Source organism: Pungitius pungitius, chromosome 14 (genome assembly GCF_949316345.1).
Source record: "Pungitius pungitius chromosome 14, fPunPun2.1, whole genome shotgun sequence".
In the NCBI taxonomy this organism is placed as follows: domain Eukaryota; kingdom Metazoa; phylum Chordata; class Actinopteri; order Perciformes; family Gasterosteidae; genus Pungitius; species Pungitius pungitius.
In genome coordinates this window covers 9083473-9103936 of record NC_084913.1, presented here as the reverse complement: position 1 = coordinate 9103936, position 20464 = coordinate 9083473, and the positions used below count along the sequence as shown (strand labels likewise).

At 44.9% G+C, this 20464-nt stretch overlaps 1 protein-coding gene and 1 long non-coding RNA gene across 4 annotated transcripts in view; one reads left to right on the top strand and one right to left on the bottom strand.

Moving 5' to 3' along the window:
• The window catches only part of LOC134104073 (uncharacterized), a 30676-nt gene extending 10825 nt beyond the window's left edge, over positions 1-19851 (bottom strand). The window contains exon 1 of the long non-coding RNA XR_009941599.1: positions 19789-19851. This is a non-coding gene — a long non-coding RNA (uncharacterized LOC134104073). The remainder of the gene's footprint in view (positions 1-19788) is intronic.
• Positions 1-20464, top strand: part of pacrg (PARK2 co-regulated) — a 106345-nt gene that overhangs the window by 56559 nt on the left and 29322 nt on the right. For all 3 annotated transcript variants that reach the window (XM_037486785.2, XM_037486784.2, XM_037486787.2), the window contains one exon: positions 3164-3313. In XM_037486785.2, the coding sequence (XP_037342682.2) occupies positions 3164-3313 (150 nt within the window). The remainder of the gene's footprint in view (positions 1-3163; positions 3314-20464) is intronic.

Here is a 20464-nt window from a genome sequence, read left to right as displayed (position 1 = left end):
CGTTTCCTTGTTTTGTGTTCGCAAGACTGTTTTTATCTGGTATTCTGTACTGTAAATATTAGAAAAGGTAAAGTTTTATTTATTTATTTATTATTTTCACAGAGCCATGATTTGCCAGCCTTCTTTCCCAGTTGAAATATGTGTTCAACAAGAGTTATACTACACACAACTTATCATTATGCCAAGAGCGACCGCGCCACTCGCAAACTTGGACCGTAGTTTAGAAATTCAAGCCCCTCAGCACTTTTGGTGGTTTGTCTCTCAGAGGCCAGACCAAAGGTGATGGTTATGCTCCTCATGAAAACACGCACTCTGCGCTGATGATGACGTTCTAAACTGCCTGCTCCTTATTAACTTCTAAGTTTATTAAAAATCAGGCCTGTTTCTCCACCCAGATTAATGACTTTTCTATGGTGCAGGGAAGAAGGACAGATGGTGGATAAAGGAAGAAAGTAAAAAGTCTAAAATGGCAAGATATATATTTTTCTCCTCTACCGTTAATGCATCTTCAATGTGGCTGGCAGGCTCTTATCTGCACAGCGACTGAGTCACGTCAGGCCCTGGTGAATTTTGATGATGACTGCAGGTCGCCCAGCGAGAATACACAATGAAGGAGGCTCTGGCTGACATTATTCTCTAAGGCGCTGTCCTCGGTGACTTAAAGACTGAACTCTTCCCCTCTGTACACCCTGTTCCCTTCACCCCATCTTCCAAAAACAACCTTAAACATAAAAATAGGAATAAAGAAGGAATAACAAGAAAATAAATACCTATGAATTTTGATTTTTTTAAGGTATGCAGTGGTAAAATAACTGAGAAACCCTGACATTTTGGAGGTAAAGGCAAAAAGGTCTTGCTCAGCTTAACAGCACCCCAGTGACTTAAGAAGAAAAGGTACTTGTAACTCAAATGCTGTGTTTTTTTTTTCTTTTTCTGGCTTCCTTAAACAGGGAGGGGGATTCAGAGCCATGCTTCTATTGAGCCTCAGTTGATTGGCATAACATTTGTTCAGCTTTGTGCCCAAATGAGACTTTCATTATGCGAAGATCCCCAGTTACGCCTCTGCACGGGAACATCTTCTTCTGATCTGAAAAGTATATTTATTCCATGAGTGAGAACAATTCGCCGCTAAACTCTCAAAAGTGTCACCCGACCGCTGACGTGTCACAGGAAACAGAATACAAGGTCACCTCTGTTTTCTTTCCACACTGAATTTGAAACAGGTCCATGCATGAATAGATTATTACTTTATTCAGATTTGTCCTAACACAGGTTTTATACCACCATTAATATATCAGGCCCTCGGCTGCCTCTTTTAATTTTTTTCCCTTTCTCCTTTTTTTTTTGCGGCAAGACGAGAGTGGCAATGAATAATTGAACAGTCCCGCGGTCCAAATGTCACAGTGGGGGAAATTGTTTGCGGTGGCTGGTAATTAGAATTTCATTGTTTGTTATGTAGGTTTGAAATTCCTGTCATTCCACATTCCACCTTATCTCGGTGATGGCAGATATATGCGCGCTTGTCTATCTGGGGAGACGCTGAGGCAGAGATGGAGAGACGGCGCGGGGCACAATGCATTCGCTCATTCGGCATCGTCTGCACTGCCGCTGGTCCAATTCATAGGCATCACACACACACACACACACACTCAAATAGACAAAACAATGGCCCTGGTACAACCGGTTACTTTACCACATACTTGCACAGACAAAAATGCATCATGGTAATGTGATGAAGTGCAAGAGGTTGTATCCCTTCAACACCGGGGAGCCACTTGTCGTTTGTATGACTTTCACATTGTGTAGCTTCAAGTCACATTTGGCAGCTGGCCTGCTCATGACCACCTGTGCGCATGGCTGAGGCTGACATTTTGTGTCGTCGCTTTCGATGCGTTTGAGTGTTTGTGCATGCCCGCGTGTTATGGGTGACTGTGTGCTTATGACAGCTCTGTGTTTGCATAGCAGCCATTTTTATTGTTCTGTTCTCTGAGCGATCCTAGCGCCAAACGATATTTTCTCCGTCGGTCTTTTTGCAGGGGATGAAGAAGATCCCCGTGGAGGATGGCGGGGTAGCACTTGAAGTCTGTATTAGTAGCATTGCCTCTAAATGTTTTTGACCCGTTGACCCAAACTCTTTCAGGGCTTCAGGTGTCACTAAATTTGTATGTAATAAGTTGCCATGGTGCAGAACCACTCAAACGTTTGGACACATTTTATCATTGAAAGAAATGAGAAAATGTGTCCAAACTTTTGACTGGTGCTGTATCAGTGACAGAAATCTGATCAAATACCTCCATTATGTTGTGTTCCTTTTGTCAGATTTAAATCTTTCAGGTTTCAGGCAGGTACCCTCTACTTATTTTTTCTAAACCTCCCTCTCACATTCTGAGATTGTTCTCCCCTCTGTCAGCCGCAAGCTGCCAGGGCTTCTGCTCACACTCTCTTTTCCGGTCTTTCATTTCGGTAATTCTGTGATGCCATCACCATCCTCTTTTTGTGAAAGTAGGTATCAGTTGACAGTTAAAGGTTTCATAGTGATAAATCGCTTATGCCAGTTTTCGCACTGGGAGTATGCTGACACTCTGCTGAGGGAGTAACAAAACTCAAACACGCACGACTGTAAAGAACTTGAGAAATATGTCCATCTTAGTTGCTAATCACAGTCATTTTCTCCCCCTTTGACCTCTGACTGTCTCATCTTTCCGACATTTTGTCTTTTGTTGTCCCCCCACCTTCCCTCTTTCTATTTCTGAATATGTCTCACTTGATCTCTGCAGCCCTCCATCCCTACCGCCGTCATATTCCCTTTGTTCTCTCTATCAGTGGGATATGGAGTTAAGTGCAGCTGTAGGCCAAATAGCCCAGTGATTGGCTCTCACTTACTGCGGCCTCCCTGGTGCATTTGAAATCACTGATTGCAGACCAGTCAGTCTAAATCAAAAGCCGAGCTGTAAAGGGAAATTCTTTCAAGGCGAGGGATATGTCTGTGGCAGTTAAGGTTTATATGTAATTTGTCTCATGTGCCATATAACTGCGGTTGTCAGAATCACTCCACCTGCATGAACAAACAAACCTGCAGATCACATCTAAAAATGGGCCGACGGTGGAACCTTTTTTTTTTCTTTCTCCTGACCGACTGCTTGCCTTTTGTCCCGCTCCCCAGACGCCTTGAACACGAGGAACCACGATGTGATGTGCACCACCATGAAAGTCTTACAGCATCTGGTGAAGTCGGGTGACCAAGTGGGAGAGGCTCTGGTGCCCTACTTCAGACAAATCCTGCGTGTTTTCAGCATGTTCAAGAACAAGAACGGTAAGTTCCAAACCCGACGGTGTGTCGGCGCAACGAGCCTCGGGCTGCGTCGTGTCCCCTTTGTGTTACAAATCATTTCTTGTGCCAGCACGGCTACTCCGTCAGCGGGTTGGAGGGCAGCAAACATTCACGAGCGTGTGACAGGCCGCGTCACGTGTAAGTGTTCGTGTGAATCTTGTGACTTCCAGGCAGAAAGCAGCCTTATTGTCTCTGTAAATCCAGCGCGTGCACCTTCTCCTGAAACCCTTTTTTTTCCCCGCTCTTTGCCACCCACCACTTTAGCATCCACTTGACAGAGGAGCTCCATTTTGTCCTTTCTGCTGTCAGTCAGGCTGCATTGTGCGGCGGTGTCGAGGAGGAGTCTTTGTCCTTGCTTTCTCTGAAAGCCTCCACCTGGGTGACACCAAGACCTGGGGAGATTGGCATCAGATGGGCAGGCTCTTTGTGGGGCCGTGTCAAAGCACTTAGCATGCTGTGACATGATGTGAGCCCAATGCAGTCTTTTCAGGCACAACCCAACACGCAGCCGGGTAGGACGCGGACACACAGCCGATCAGTCATTTAAACGCAGGCTTTAAACAGGAGGAAACACAAGGCTTTAGTTTGTTAGTCAATATCCAATTAGCATCTGTTGTCTGTTTAATGTGCGTGTGTTATTTATTAGTATTTGCGGTGGTCTGACAAACAAACCTGGAAGGCGCGAGCGGACAGATATGGCGGTGAAAGACAAAGGAAGGGAAGGAAGAGCCTGCCTTATTAGTGCATGTCCGTATGCAAATCTCCTCTGTAAATTAGCTGTCAAATCAATCCCCTAAACCGCTCTGAAGCGTGAGTTTCCCCGTCACAGCGCAGGCTCAGCGGTTGGCCGGCGAACCCCACCAGGAATAGTTTTATCTCTGGCGGGCGGTTCCAGTGGCGGCCTGTCTCTCCCAGCCTGCTTGTCTGCCCGTCCTCTGGCAGGCATCGATTAAACCCCGAGTCAGCCTCTCACCTGGCAGACGTCCCTGCTACTGACCTCTCCCGGAGAGACCCGTTTGGGGCGCGAGCTGCCAAAAAGCCCGGGACCCCAAATCGGGTTGAACGGCGACCGCGAGCGTCTTAGAGTTTCCAAGTTTGGTCGGCGTATTGTTCAACCCCATAAAAGTATAAAACAGTAAGTAAGCGCATATTTACCCGTTTGTTTGTCTAAGTTGAGAGACAAACAAACGGATACAATATTTCCAGTGTTCTTCAGTTCGTATTTTTTCATCAGGATCTTTACTGCAAGATAAGCTGTCAAATCATGCTCTGCACCGCCCACTCTCTGCTAACACACAAAGTTACGACTTCAAATATAGAGAATGTACGCTTTTTTTGGCGGCGGGGGGGGGGGGGGTGCGGGTGAGTTCCACACTCTCTGTGATTCAGAACTCTGTGTTCTTTCCCTCTAATGCAGAGATATTCCAGGTTTGTGGTTCTCCGCACAGTCCTTCTCTCCCTTTGTGCCTTTGTCCCCGTCTCTCTTCCCTGTTAATGTGGCTTGTTTATATCAACATCAAAGCTCTCATTGAAGTCCCATCTATTATCTTCTATCGCTCGCATACACCTCCAGCTCCATCCCACGCTCACTCGGCTGTCTCAGCCAGAGCCGGCGTGCCGCTTGCAGCAGACAGACGCCATCATTGTGTTGAATGCACTAGAAGACACAGGCTGTCTAGTAATGTGTGGTAACATCTCCCCTTGGCGCTCCCACTCTCGAAACTCGCACAACTTGCATGGCATCCCTCTAATCTCACAAACAGGCCACTGTCCAGTACGTGCCAAGTGTGTGTGTGTGTGTGTGTGTCTACACTTTTGTGTATCTGTCATGAATAGATCTGTTGAGCTCCCGATGCAGCTGTTGAATTCCGTGTGGACGAAGGTCCCCAGCTTTCTGTCTCTGTGTCTCTCTGTTCGCTGTTCTTCAGGCCACATAATGCTCTGCTAGCTGTGTGCTACACTCACATACAGGCACAGATACGAATACATATATATAATCACATGCTGTCGCAGCAACAAAACCCGACTTTGTCCCTGTCTCCTCGGTTGTTGGAGCTGTGAATCAATAGACTGACAGCCACTGCTGCAGCGTTGGGGATACACTCGGATATCACCAGTATCTCATCATGGGACACATCCCCCCCCCCCCCCCCCCCCGGCTGTGTTCACACACTCGCTCTCGCTCTGAGACAGGGTCGTGACCTGTCAAATTGGCCTGTATAGAGGCCTTATCGCAGCCATTTCCCAGGGTCAGCGCCGGAGCTTTACAGCCATCTCCAAAATGGACCCTCGGGTGTCCTCTCACTCACAGACAGAGCGGCGAAACCTCTGACCGGGCGAGCACACCCGGTGCGCCACATGCCGAGGCGTCTGAAGCAGGAAACAGCTCCATTGTTCAACCAGAACATTTTTTTTTTGTTGTTAAAATGCCTGCTGCAATTTCTTACCACTGACACAGCAGTGCGTCATTTTGAGGCGCGCAATAATGAGCAATCACATAGTGTCGTCATCCTTGACATACCCCTCAGTGTCCAGAATGAGCGCTCTCAGCTTTTGTTTGCTTTGTGCCTTTTGTTTGCTGCGTTTGTTTGTGTGTGTGTGAGAGAGACGTTGTTCGCGATGGTGTAGGAATTCCTTTAAATGCGATTTGCACAGCTCTCTTGTTTGCTTGCTGTGATGAATCTTATCCCTGATGAAATGCAACAACGTCCTTTAAGAAGGAGAGATCCCTCATCCAGCAAAATCCTCCTCTGAGCTCGAAAGAATGGGAGCTCATCTACTGTACATCATCTGAAAAAGGGGGGTTTGTCGAGTGACGTGATGCAGCAGAGTAAACCACACGAGCTCAAATTCTACAGTCTTGAATAAATCGAAATGGGTGCAGATCTTTTCTACGTTGTCGTAAAAATTCTGTTTTTTCTGCTATAAACTGATGCTTATGAGGCCTACACAGGGAGATAAAACGTCTTTCTTAAAAGAAATAATATGTCATTTGAAGGTATGCCTGAAGAAATGATTAAGAAGTTACTTAATTGCTTTAAAGATCTGCAAGTGTGAAGATAGACAAGGATACACCACCAAAGGACCAGTTCATGCTGAAAATAACTTGAAAACACAGCTCACTGATACATGACTATGACTTCACATGTTTGTTCATTCAGCCTCACTAATTCTCACTAACAACACAAATAAAGCCCCAAAAGGCAAAGAGTAAATAAAGGAGTGCTGTTCCTGACATCTTCAGACTCTAGATTGTGTCTATACGAAGCCCAAGTTGGCCTGGAGGGCTCTTTAAGTATTTATTTTTAGCTTGCATTGTTGCCGGTGAATTTGTTCGCTTATCTGTATGGTGTAGGTCGTTAAACTCGTATTCATCACTGACAAACTCTCTCTCTCTCTCTCTCTCTTTCTCTCACACTGAAGCACACATTCACACACTCATACATATTGCTCACACATGCCGCGGCGATCTGGTTCACCTGGCCTCTTTTGCCTCCGTGCTTGGAATGTGTCCAGCTATGATAAGGTCTCCCCCACATGCAAGCTCTCTGTCTTCTGCTCCCGTCGACCGGTGTGGTTTTTGTCTCAGTGACGGATGCAGTGCTGCGGCTGGCCGATCCGTCTTCCCCCCCCCGTGTGCTTACTTTATCAGTGTATCGCATGACACACACGGCGCGCACACACACACACACGTACGCGAGCTCACAGCTCGGTGTTGGGACGTCTCTATCGAAGCAGCGGATCAGTAAGATGCCGCCGAGATGATCGTCAGGATGGGGTTCAACGGGAAGAGCTGGCTGACCTCGTGACCCCTACGACCCCCTGACAGAAGGACAGTGGAGCAACGCTCGCTTTACTCCTGACAGAAGGCCAAGCGTATGCCAGTGTGCTCGTCCACAATACGACATGATGCTCCGCTTTACTGCCAGAACACTGAACTGTTGTGTGTATGGTATTGAAGTTAATTCCTGGGGATTCACTCCCACAAATATTAGTTTTATTTAATGACCTTTTCCAGCAGCCGAAATTAATTCACTGCCATACTTTCACTATGTACATAGCCAAGCTATAAAGAGGACCATGCCCACATCCCACACACACACACACACACACACAAGCCAAAGGCCCCTTTGTAATCCATCATCCTCCACAGACACACAGAGCTCCTTGTCCCCGTGGACGACAGAACACACACCTCATCCTCAGCCCCCTGTTCCCTTCTTCCATGTACGCTTCTCCAACGAGAGATATCCATCTATCTATCTATCTATCAAGCAATCACAGCCTGCCAAGGCCCCTCTGCCATTAAAATACAGAAAGAGTGTGGGGGGGGGGGGGGACTGCCAGAGAAGAGAGAGATAGAAAGCAAAGATAGCATGAGTGAGCGTGAGATGAAATCCAGGTAATACCGAGCTTGTCTGTTCTTACCTGCTCCACCGTTAGCATGCTTCACAGCACATAATGACTTTTTCCTTCTCTCCCCAAGCTTAGGAAGAGACAAAAATGAGAAAAATTGCAAAAATATATTTCTATATTAATGCAGTCCCCATCTCTCTTTGCCCCTACGCCTCTTCTGCCTGCGGATATGCCCACTTGGCTCTGTTAATTTCTATTGTCAGCAGGTCTGAGGCGGAGCAGCCAATCAGGAGGGAGCGTTAGCCCTTGGGCCTGCAGTCGCTTTGCGGCTCCAATTTAAAGGTCAGCTGATAAGCAGCCTGATGCATGCATAATCTGGGCTGCTCTGCAGGCAGACAGACTGTTCAATAGATACACACACACACAGCAGATATACACATTATACTCTTTGACTATGATTGACACCCTCAAACTTTTTACTTCAAACATGGTGATGGTTTTGCAAAGTTTTGCTTTTCCTTTTCCTGCTTTATTTATTTGTACCTCTATTGTTCCACCAGTTTAGATAATGCACTTTTACTAATTACTTGAAAGGAGTGAATCAGTAAGAGTTTGGCTTTATGTTTGTTGATTTGTTCATTCATTTATGCATAGTGTTTTTTTCTTTCAATTCAGCACTTAGGGGGATTATGTGATCCACTCTTTAAATGGCACAGAGCCCTGGGGAGCGCAGTTTACTTAAAATTAAATAGAATTGGGAAAAGGGAGTCTGCAACTTAAACACTTTACCAATTAGCTGCAATGTGCAGAAGCTGGCTCTGCTCTCCCCAAGTACAACCCCTGGTCAATATGTTTGGTTGTTTCTCCTTCCCTTCATTCTGGTTGTATCTTGTTTTCATTACATCATTGTTATTCTGCACGCCACTTTATCCGGCGTGAATATCGTTAAACATGCAGACCTCAATTTTGACCTAAGCAGAACTTTTTTACCCTTTGTTATGGCCTGTCCTTCAAATGTAGAATGGTCAATATAGACACAGTTTCACATTTTCTTTATTTTCGTTCTGGATCTCGAGCAAGTCACGGTTAAACATGGTGTTGGAAACCTGTGGAGCAGAATACGATGCAGGGGTGTAAGGATGTAAGGATAGAGGGTGCAGAATGCTTTTCAGATTGGAAAGTCTGAGGCCAATGTGTGATGTGAATCAAATCAGTTGGCATATAACATTACGTCCTCTATGCTTCCATAGTTACTAACGGTATAGTTCTATATGACTTTAACAAGGGTTCCTTAGTTTCATAATCTGAATCACCAAGTGAAGATATGGTTCATTTTTTAACTGCTCTGTAAGCTTTAGCTTCACTTTAAAAAAAATCCCCCAAAAATGATTTATAATTATAGGTAGGGCGGTGAATGATCGTTTGGGCTGTACTTGACAGATTGACAGAGTCGTAGTGGTGAGCACGGTTTAGCAAAGGTTCAGTCCGTGGATACAGGATTAGAGGCATGAGCAACTAGAGAAAGCTTATCCATGAACGTCGAGGTTTGGATAGATAGGATCAGCTTTGGCACATACTAGCAATCCATAGTCGACCATGTACATATTCTTCCAGGGAAACCAGTCCTCAATCTCAGCGGGACGCGTCCTTTCATTCCCTCTAATCCAAGCAGCACTCAATTACCTAATTGGATGAGTTATGAGGGTTCTTCTCCTGCCATCTCAATGAGATTAACACCGTCTGTAATTAATGAATCTGCGGCACTTTCAAACGATTTGCAGGATTGTCCTGGCTCCGGGGGCCTGACATGTGCGTAACACAGTCATGGACCAGTCGAAATGAGACAATAGAGTTGGATGAATACTGCGAGCGTAAGCTGTGTTTTCTAAAGGCGGGATGGTTGCAGTCTGAAGTCGGATCATGTTTATATTATTCCATTCAGAGTGCATTTGTGTAGGCGGAGGTTGGGGCTCAGTCAGCCATTTGAAAGCCGGTGAACTCGCTGCTTCCTGGACTTTTACCTGTAAACTGCTGTACAATATTATCTGTGTCCTTGTGTGTGTGTGTGCGTGTGTGTGTCGTGAGGTCCTTGTAGCGAGCAGGAAGCTCTCGTGCATCCTCTCCCCACATTTGACGCCTCCGCGGGCAGAAAGTCACAGTGCCGGTGTGCATGCACACGTTTGTCCGGCCCGCTCCGTATCAGCACTTGCACCCAGCGCCAGGTTCCCTGTCAGCTTTCATGAGCAACCGCACCTTCACAACCAGTGCCGCTGTTTGCAAATACAAAAAGCCACCATTTCACTGAACAAATCACAAATAGAAAAGGACAAACACAATACAAACTAAATATACAAAATACAAACGATATATATCTGCAGACAACGATGTGCACTATGGGGAAAAAAGAAGTAAAATAACTGACATTCGATTGAATGTTGTATTTGGGGTCAGATCTTTGTCTACTTCCCCACAAATTCACATCACATATAATAATGTACAGATATGCCTCCACACCCGGCTGTCTGCGTCTTTAGAGAATAAAGTAAATGTAATTGAATCCTATTCTATCATTCTAATGCACACAATTCCTAAACCGCCTGCTACACATCCTTACTCGCACAAACTTCCAAAAGGTTTTGAGCCACATCCAGTCTGTAGCTAGTTCCCATCTCTAATGTGTCCATGTGACTCCATGGCTCGTATTGCCCTAGCCATCAGCAAATACAAGTGTACTTGGAATGATGAAAGAGGATATCCCTCATTAGAATGACTTATACTTACTCTCACAAAAAAAAACGATTGCTGCTATTAAACAAAAATGAATTGGTTTAAGCTACAATTGTTCCTTTAAGTCTAAAGACAGAATGATCCCAGTTTTGTATTGAACTTTTATCTTCATTTGTCGTGTATATAAGTGTCCTATATGTAACAATTTGTACATAGTCACGATTGTCCATTTTAAATGCAGTTAAAAATTGTGAATTATGGTTATGGTGAATTATGGTTTGTGTTTTTTAGAGACATTTTTTCATGGAAGTTAAGAGGGTTAGTTGACCAAACAAATATTCAACCACAGGCGTATCACAGAGAAAACTTTTTTCATTGCTATTTCTTTCCTTTTACTTTTGAAACTTAATTGTTAATTAAGTGGTGCAATAATAGCATTAAACTGCCGTTTTACCGGAGAAGCCCCAACTTTTGTAGGATATATTGTCCCAGAGTATCAGGGTTTTCTAATGTTGTGTGAATGTTTCCTTCTGTTTATACATAAATGGAAACTGATCCTGAACCAGATGTTACCGTATGAGGTTTGACCAATGTAGGAGAATAACTAGGGTCCTCTTGAACTAGAACTCCATATTTCATTCTCTTTCTCACAAGACAGCAGCGTAAACGTTTGTAACTGTTCTCAGAGCAGCCAAAGCCGTCGCACATGTCAAAGTTCATTAATAAATTCTCACTTAATTTCTGATAAATGCTACAGTAGTAAGTATGCCTCATATTGATAATATGAGACGCTTTCTTCATTGCCTTAATGAAATACAATAACATGGCTATTTTCACGTTTATTGTAACTCAAAGCTGCACAAAAAAAAATTCCAATTTTTTTTCTCTCACCAACCACCGGCTCACCTGCTTTGAGTCTTATCCCGCATAAAATATTTAACAAACATTCTTAAAAACGGTGGTGAGCTACAGCCTTCAAGCCTCAGATATATGGACACATATTTAAAACGAACTTAACAAGCGACAAGTCAGCTGCATGCCTAACTATTTTGTGTTCAAACACGGCACATCTCTGAAATATATGACTGAACACACAGGGATTCTTTTCAGCTCCACAACCATTAACAACCAAACAAATGCAGTTTGCAACTGTTTTTGCGTGCAAGCTGCTAGCTGACAATGTGTTCACAAATGAATTGAGTCACTTGTATTTTTATCTGCAAAGAAGATGCTTCAAGCACTTACGATTTTCATTCCCACAACATTGCTAATGTTTAAAATGAATTTAATGAGGAACAGATTAATATTTAATTAGGCTTCTGGCAGTGCAGTATTATAATTTAGAATACACATTGTACATTGTTTGCATAATCAATTAATTGTGTGTTCATCTGTAAATAACATTGGTACCACACGTGCTGCCCAGTCATAGGACCCCACATTAAAGGCCCCACCGTCACTGCTACACCAACATTGAGAAAATCCCCATAGCACTGCCTTATTTACTCTGAGGATGTGTGCTGGCACACAGGAATGCACGAACCGGCCATGCCCTTCAAAGTCAATAGAATATATAAACATGTCCACTCCACACCACTCCGGGGAATGTAGAATAGGGCCGCTACGGCCTCCTCGAGATCACATTCTATAGGTTGTTAACGTCTTTTCGAGCCGGCCGTGTTGCCGATGACCTCAAAAGAAAAAGTGCATAAGAGGTATTACATTGTTGCTGCAGCTCTTCAACTGGACGGTGAACGGGTAATGTCGTGACAGCGTGACAAAAACATGTGCAACTAGTTATATAGTTTTTTATGTTGTGTTATTTCATCAAACTGAAAGAAATTCAGTCTGCACGTATATTTCTAGTCTAAATTAGGTGCTACGTGAGTTGCAGTTCAGTGCTCTGACAGTATAAAAGCACCACTGTTGATGCAGATTGTCAAAGCTGTTACAGGCCCTTATTCATTCAATTACAGTGATTTCTTTGTTTGTGTCTGTATAGAACAACATATTGTTTCCATTGTGGGAATGATAAATACAAGGGAACAAATGTTAACATTAACAAAACACGGATGCCTTCTATGGTGGGCAAACCCTTTCTTTCCAATTCTTGTTACTTTTTTGCTTTTGATAACGACACGAGGCAGCAGCTACCTAATTAAGTTCATCTAACAAACCAAAGTTGATTCCATCATCTCCCACCATCCCATCCTTTTACATCTCTCCAACATAAATGTATCCATGCATGGATCCTGTGTGCTAAAAGCCTTGGCCTCTTTGTTCCCCGCTGCATGCCACCCATAATGCTGCTCTGGTGTGGACCTCAGCGAGATGAATAATTCACCCGCTGGAGAGTGGAGACTCTTGTAATGTCTTGACCCCCGCCGCCCGCTGCACGCCCGGGACACACATTACACAGTCCCCAAGGAGATGCACCCAGGATTCTCCTGCTCTCACTTCAGCTCCTCTCCACCACCTCCTCACATCAGACTGCTCCCTCCTGGACGAGAGGCGCACCGATGTCCTGCCTCTCTCCGCCCGCTGTAGAGGTCGGTCCCACGTTGTGGCCCCGTGGGCCCGAATGCTCAGAGGCCACACCCGCCCTGTTTCCTTTTTTGTTATTTGTGTGAGAGGCAGTAGTACCCACAGACAGCCTCTGGATGCAGACCAACACGGCCGCAGTGCTCCACCCGGCTGTTTCTCTCCCAAAGAAACACAAATGCTGACATATGAGACACCCTTTCTGAGAGGGATTTGAGCCTATAGGTGTTCTGTCAAAATATTTGTGTGTGTGTAGGGCGGTGGTGAGTGGGATAATATGTGGGGATGAGTTCTAGTGTGATTGACACAGGTTTGTCTTTCTTTAAGAGGATCCTACAAAATATCAAAATGTTCTGCTTGGCTCTTCTCACAGGTTTAAAGTGACTAAATAGACAAAATCACATGATTTATGTTGTCCCAATGTGGAGTCTAAGCTGGTTGTCTGGCAACCACGATGTGTTTTTCCTGCACGGCATTTTCTTTTTGTATCGATTAAGCAAACATGATAAGAGGTGTTTATTAGGGATCTTTGAAGGTGCTGTGTGCGAGAGCTCGCGCCTCTCTATTGATGGCTCTCAACAGATGGCGACAGCTGAGCTGGCGGCGAACACCGTTATCTGCGCTTAGCGTGCGCACCGTGCCGACAGAAGTAACAGCGTTTACCTGAGGGAGAATCGCAGGAATCGGCTGTGTGTCTCTTTTTTTTTTTTTTGCATGCAAACTGGCCACGTCAACGGCGGCCGGTGGAAGGCACAAACCTCAGCATTTGTTGAGCCTGTGTTCAGAGAGCTGTGCGCTGGCCCCCGAGGGGCGGCGTCTGCTCCCCTGTGTTTGTCATCACGGCGACGCTATTCTGGGCAGGGAAAGGTCAGATGCTCACGCCTTAAGGATGCTCAGATCATGACACGTACAGTGAGGCGCATGGCTGTCTGTCCACAGCGGTCCGCAGCGGTTGATAATGTACTGTACTAGTGTTTAAAGTTGTCAGAGTCCTGTAGCCACTCATCACAAGCGCCAGTAAATGTTTGTTTGTTGATGTTTACTAGACGGTGAAGCAGTGTTTTTCACACAAGTTGCATGAATGTGTATTTTTCCATATTGAGGCAGATGCTATAGTGTGATTCAAACTCACATGTCTATGCTCGTAGAGTACCGAGGTATGTGACAGAACCCTGCTCCCTTTTCTATTTCTGTCTCTGCATTCCCTGAACATAAGAGGGCGAGCTGGTAGGAGTCTCTGACCCGGGCAGTGTGACACTTACCCGCCTGCACATATGAAGAAGTCTTTTTTGTATTCTTTTTTTTCTCTTTTTTATATTTTTGCACAAGGACACCCCCCCACCTCCTCCCCCCGCCAGCTGGAAAATACTGAAAAGAAGGCTTTCACCACCTGACTCCATATGTGCGGAGAGATCGAGCTAACAGCTGCTTTGGAGTCACTGGGAACAGCTACAAGCAGTAGGTTGCTGAAGGTTATGCGAGACTACACAATCTGGAGTTCAACCCTCTTAACTCCAAGAAAGACACTTGCAGCTTGAGAGCGGTAGTTAAGCTGCTGATAGATGCGAGCCTCGCCACAATAATTGTAGCGTGTCGCCTTTACTTTACTGTCTCCTGATATATTTTCAAGCCGGCAACCCCGCCATTAAGCTGTTGTGCATATATGGATTAGGACATGGATGCTTCAAAGTCCTCACCGACAGGATATCTCAGGATAGTTTTAGGGGTATAAATGAGAGATGTCATTACAACAGCTCTAAATGGTTGGGATTGAGCAGCCAGCCTGAAAACGATGCTGTGCTCCTTTGTTTGTGAGTTGTGTTTTTTCTGTGTGTGTGAACAGAGATTTGGTTTCCCATAAGTGTGTGTGGGGAGCTGTGTGTGTGTGTGTGTGTGTGTGTGTGTGTACACCACCCAAAGCAGCAGCCACCGCAGGGTGGGCTTTTATTAAAGAGTTGTAATGAGTGAGAGCCATCATGATCCAGCTCCCCTATTGATTACCTATAAAGAGCACTCAGTGGAGACGTGCTGTGATCCATAGATAATGCTTTGCACAGGGCGACTCAACTTAGCCTGGCTCCAAACCTCTGAATTGCTGCCCGCATCTCAAATGCTGTTGTGCATCTCAACTGTATCTGGTGTCACTCGGGCAAATCACTGTTATCATGGTTGGAGATTCAGCTGAGCCAAACCGAGCCTTTGTGAGCAGGACTAAAAAATCTATACCGAATGTACTAACTGAGAATGTCTTTGTGCTGCATTTATTCAGGGACAATCAACACCTCCCACAGAATACAGCTAACAAGAAGGCAATCAGACAGAATAATGGAGTGGTTACAAAATGGCCTTTCTATCTGTAAGTCAGCATGGACTCAGCCAACACACCGGTGAGACCTCAGTATTGAAAATACTAATGTCGTCTGCACACGTCTGCAGCCCAACGACAACGGGATACACAGAATTTTGTTGACTCAAACACACACACATATATATAGATTTACCTAAAACAAACGCTCTTTTGTCTGATATCTGTCTGTGTTGGTTTCCGTGTTGGTGCGCTATTTTTTGTTGTTGTTGTTCTACTTTAGCTTCCCACAATGATGATGATTGATAAGTGGGAATAAAATATTCCCTATTTATTTGTAGGTGGTAGTAATGATTAGCCACAAGAATGATGTTCTCTTCTCCAGTGCAAACTGGTAAGATTCAATAGACATTATCTGGGAATGAGGGCATTGTCGGTTGAAATGACATCACAGTCTTTCTTGTTATGGGTATTATGGAAACCTTGCCCCATAGCCGACTTTCTGCCGGACTCTATTGTCTATTATTTTCTCTAAATGAATGTAGGTTGACTGGTGCCAGGCTGCATGTAAGGTACAGCAAGCGTACACCTCAGCATTCCTGCTTCTTTAGCTTCACCTCCCTGCTATAGTGAGCTAGACCTCCTGGAACGCTTGAAGCTAGTGGTCTATCAATGTGGTCCAGGTGACATCTTGGTCCAATCACAAATATTTACACGCATGAATGTTGGCGATGCCGTTGCTTGGTAAATGCTGTGCGCCTCTTGAACACAAAAACACGACAGAACAGGGTGTTACGTCTCCCTGATTTGTGACTAAAGTTAATTTTGCACACTGCAGGTCCTCTTACAAGGTGAATTATCTGACAGATTCTAAAACACATTTTCTAATGTCATGCCGATTTACAATGGCATTGAATAAACGTTGCTTCCCAGCACCATAGATCACCACAGGCTTCACAGAAAGCACTCTGCCAGCGTTGGGAATGGACAGAAAAATCTCCTCCATGTGTAAGTACAGCCAGAAGCACGCGCTCCCCCCCCCCTCCCCCCCAGGCTGGAGAGCGGGTGGTGCTGGTGCTGGTGGCGAGATTGACGAGCCACCCCATCACTAGTGATCCATGCAGGTCGACACTCAACGCCCCCCTTGACAAAACGCACAAGAGCGTGCTATCGTTACGACACACACCCTCGCCCACACACACACACACACACACACACACACACACACACACACACACACACACACACGTCAGTGACGGTTCATTTCAATGCAAATAAGTGTTCCGGCGCCTCTTCTGGGACGAGTGCTCGGCACACTGCATTTTCTCTTTCTCTATCAAATGGAGGATCTAGATTATCTAGCGAGCTCTCGGGCAGAACCAAGCATCCGCGAGTCCACAGAGTGTGTTGCATGTTTGAACTGATTTATTGAAGTCTATTGTTACCCCTTTTTTTTCATCCTGGCTTGTCGCATACGAGGCACTTGTGGTAATTGTGAGTGATGCATATTTACATTGTCTTAATTGCATTGTGTGGTTTAATTGTTTCGCCTCACAGAGTTGCATTATTGTTTCGCTGATGTACAGCCCACTCTATACTGTACGACTGCAGCATTACAGATGAAGCTCGATTCTTCCTTCCTCCCAATGGGCCTTTGTCCTCAAAAGAATAAAGGCTCCTCACTTCATCAGATAGATTACAGCCAATTAAATGTGTCCATTATCATCCATTAATTACCGCCAACGCTTCTGCTAGAAATAGCCATGACCAAGCAACGGCCATGGATGTGAAATTGACCCAAATACATCCAAGATGAGTTTCCATTTTTTACCTCATTTTCCCAAACCTCATCAGCGGAGGCCTATCGTTGAACCGAGTCATCCATCACTCTGACTCCCTGGGAGATGTGTACTGCTGGGTTAGCGCGCATGCAGTATGTGCATGTATAAGCAGACACATCTAATGCACGTCTCCGTCAGTAAAGGGTGTGCATGTGCATTCAAACATTCAAACGTGTGCGTCAGGAATCAGGACCATTTATTGCCAAAGTATGTTGGACATACTGACCAATAAGACAATGAGACATTGGACTACAAGATAAATAAACACAGTGCAGGAAATGTAATGAATGTAAATTTTTCAATTACAGGAATATAAAACAGAAATAAAGTGCTAAACGTGCATTGTGCATCGTGTTGTGAATGTCTGCTGTGTTGTTTGAGGTCAGGTTTCCTCGAGAGACAGGTTGCAGCCCTGCAGGATTGACACTGTGTGACACCTCTCTCCGTCAGCCTGATTAGTCACCTCTGTGATGCAGAGAGGCCCACATTAAGGCGGGCTGAATGCACCTGATTAAGAGCAATACAAAATCTCAGGTCACATGAACGACCCCTGGCTAATCAGCGGGTCACTTTACTCTTTCTTTCCAACTGAGATGCCCTTTTAGACGTGGCGCAGATTTGATTGTGTGCGAGCGCCTCTGCAGTGTGCATTGCGATCAGTTTCCCGTGTTCACAGTCGTTTGGAAATGTTGCGCGTTTCAGGCAATCTTGGCAAGCTCAGATTTCTTTCCTGTCTACGCTCTTTCTTCTCTCATAGGAATCAGGCGTTAGAGGAACAACCTGACAATTAGTCTACTGTTGCCTCACTGGGACGGGATCGGAGTAACTCAGACAAAGAGCATGAAAGTGAGAGGTTTAAGACGGACTCAGCGTGTGTGTGTGTGTGTGTGTGTACACATAAACTTCAACGTACGGGTCACATTGGAGAGTGGCGCGGTCAAACTCATTCTTAAATCCTGGTGAAATATCTTTAAATACGCTTTTAACTTGGAAATCTAGTCAATACTCAACTCAACAGTAAGTTAAGACCATTTTTTTGTGGGAACATGTTGGTACTTCCACCTCTGTTTTGTCACTGACCGTTTGTACGATGGATATAAATTGTTGTTTCGATTTGGTTTGTGTGACACAACTAACATGATCCCTTTATTTTGGACTCTCTGTCACCCCCAAAGGTCTGCACACTATGACAAAAGAGCAAATTCATGTGTTAAAGTTCACGTAAAGTCAATCTCATACATAAGCACTGCATTAATTTACTTTAAAGCCATGAGTGGATTTACTGATTGCAGGGAGTTCACTGGATGTGATTGTTTTGTTAAAGTATTTAGTTGCTGTTAGTGCGGTGGAACGGACATTTTGGGGTGTTCTGGTAGCATTTTCCATACTTCTTAATGTATATTAATTATTCAAATTGACGTTTTTTTTTTCTTATTACCGTTAAGTTCTGCCTTGATTTTTACTTTTAAATCTAAGACAGGTGAGATATTTGGCTCTCCTCGAGAAGCCAAAATGGCTTGACTCAACATCAGCCTGAATCTTGCATAGCTGGTAGTTACATCAGATGCATGATGGGTGACAAAATAGTAAATATAAATATAGAGTATTAAATGAATAGATTTGCTCGGGCTGATTTGGTCACATCAGTACATACATGTACTGTATATTTCAGGGACCCAAAAGCTAACCTGAGGTCTTCCTTGTAGGCATTAGCTCAAATGATCTGTCCACATCACTAATGCTCCTAAAGTCTTCTACTCTTACTGAGTCCCATTGGATAATTCTGCCTCATTTCAATGTGGTACAAGCAGCCAATTTAGACAAACTAAGAAAATCAAATTTAAAAACATTAGCATGTACCTTTCCACGGCACAGCGAGGGGGTGTGAACACACACTCTGAAAACCCACACATCATTCCGAAAAGAACGTTTTTTTGTCACATGGAATATTTAGAGAGCAGAGAGACGAGGAAAGTGCTGAAGTGAAAACGAGGGGAAAAGTTTCAACCTGCTGCTGTACACTATTTAGAGCAGTGAAAAACTTTGTGTGTGTGTGTTTGTGTGTGCGTGTGCATGTACAAGTGTCTGAGAAATCCGACTTCCTAGCACCTCTGATAGTTCCACGGTTGTTAAAAACATTTTACCAGATCAAAGCGTTTAACACTCCCGAGGCCTGTGCACCAGCCAGCTGTCTCCCCACCCGTTTCTTCACACACACACACACACACACACACACCTACACACGCAGCCTCACCAAGCGCACATGGTTCTTCCACCCTTTCTACACATCTCGGGAGGATTTTGCAACACTGAAGTCACCCAAACATCGCAACCTGGAATGGACCGCCACCAGGTCCTGAGATAAGCCAAAGCTTGCAGAGCGGTATCAGCCCGACCACAGCGGCCCCGCTCCGTCCCCATCTCCCCCTCCCCTCCCCCCCTCAGGTGCTCTTTGACAGAAATAATTGAGGTAGGGAGGTGGTGAGAGGTTAATGAAGCACTCCCAACACACGGCTGACCTTTCCCCAGCCCCTGCTCAAATCATCGCAGCACAGTTTTTGGGACATTTTTAAATGAAAGCCTTTAAATAATTTATCTAACTATAGTTCCCGGAAGGCCCTTCATTAGAGATTGGCTGTGACATTTCCCTCCCCCCCCCCCCCCCCCCCCTAGCCTCTCATACTTACCGCCTCACATCCAGTCCAAGAATATCACTGTTGATTTCTCTCGCCTTTGTCTCCTCTGCTGTCATCTCTCTCTCCCTCTCTCTCCCTCTCTCTCTCTCTCTCTCTCTCTCTCTCCCTCTCTTTCTCTCTCTCTCTCTCTCTCTCTCTCTCTCTCTCCTCTGCTCTCTCTGTCTGACATTAGCCGCATTAAAGATTAAAATCTCTGGTGTGTTCCACGCGGGGCTGTGAAATGACAGACAGGGGGCAGGACACGAGGCTTGATGTCGGAATGGAGATTGTGCTTATTCAATCTTTTAAATATGTCGGAGGCTTAGCGGATTGCAGAAGGGAAACAATGAGAAACACGAGGACTGATGAATCATCTGCTCGGGTAATAAGCTGCAGATCAATTAACTAGCAAATCAACAAGTTATGTCATTTGTTATTACCTCAGTGCCGTTTGGATCAAAATGAGAGAGAAAAAAGCTCCTATTGTGTGCTTGTGTGATTGAGAATTTAGCCTTTGGAAAATAGTTTGCATCAGGGGAGACAGACGGACTTAATCTGTACGCCTCCTTGTCACTTTACTTCACTGTATCTCCACAGGAGGCGGGATGTGAAGTTCTGACTGATGTTTCACGCGCACATGATTGGGATGAAGACCGATTTGTACAGAATTAGACAGGTTTGGTGTTGG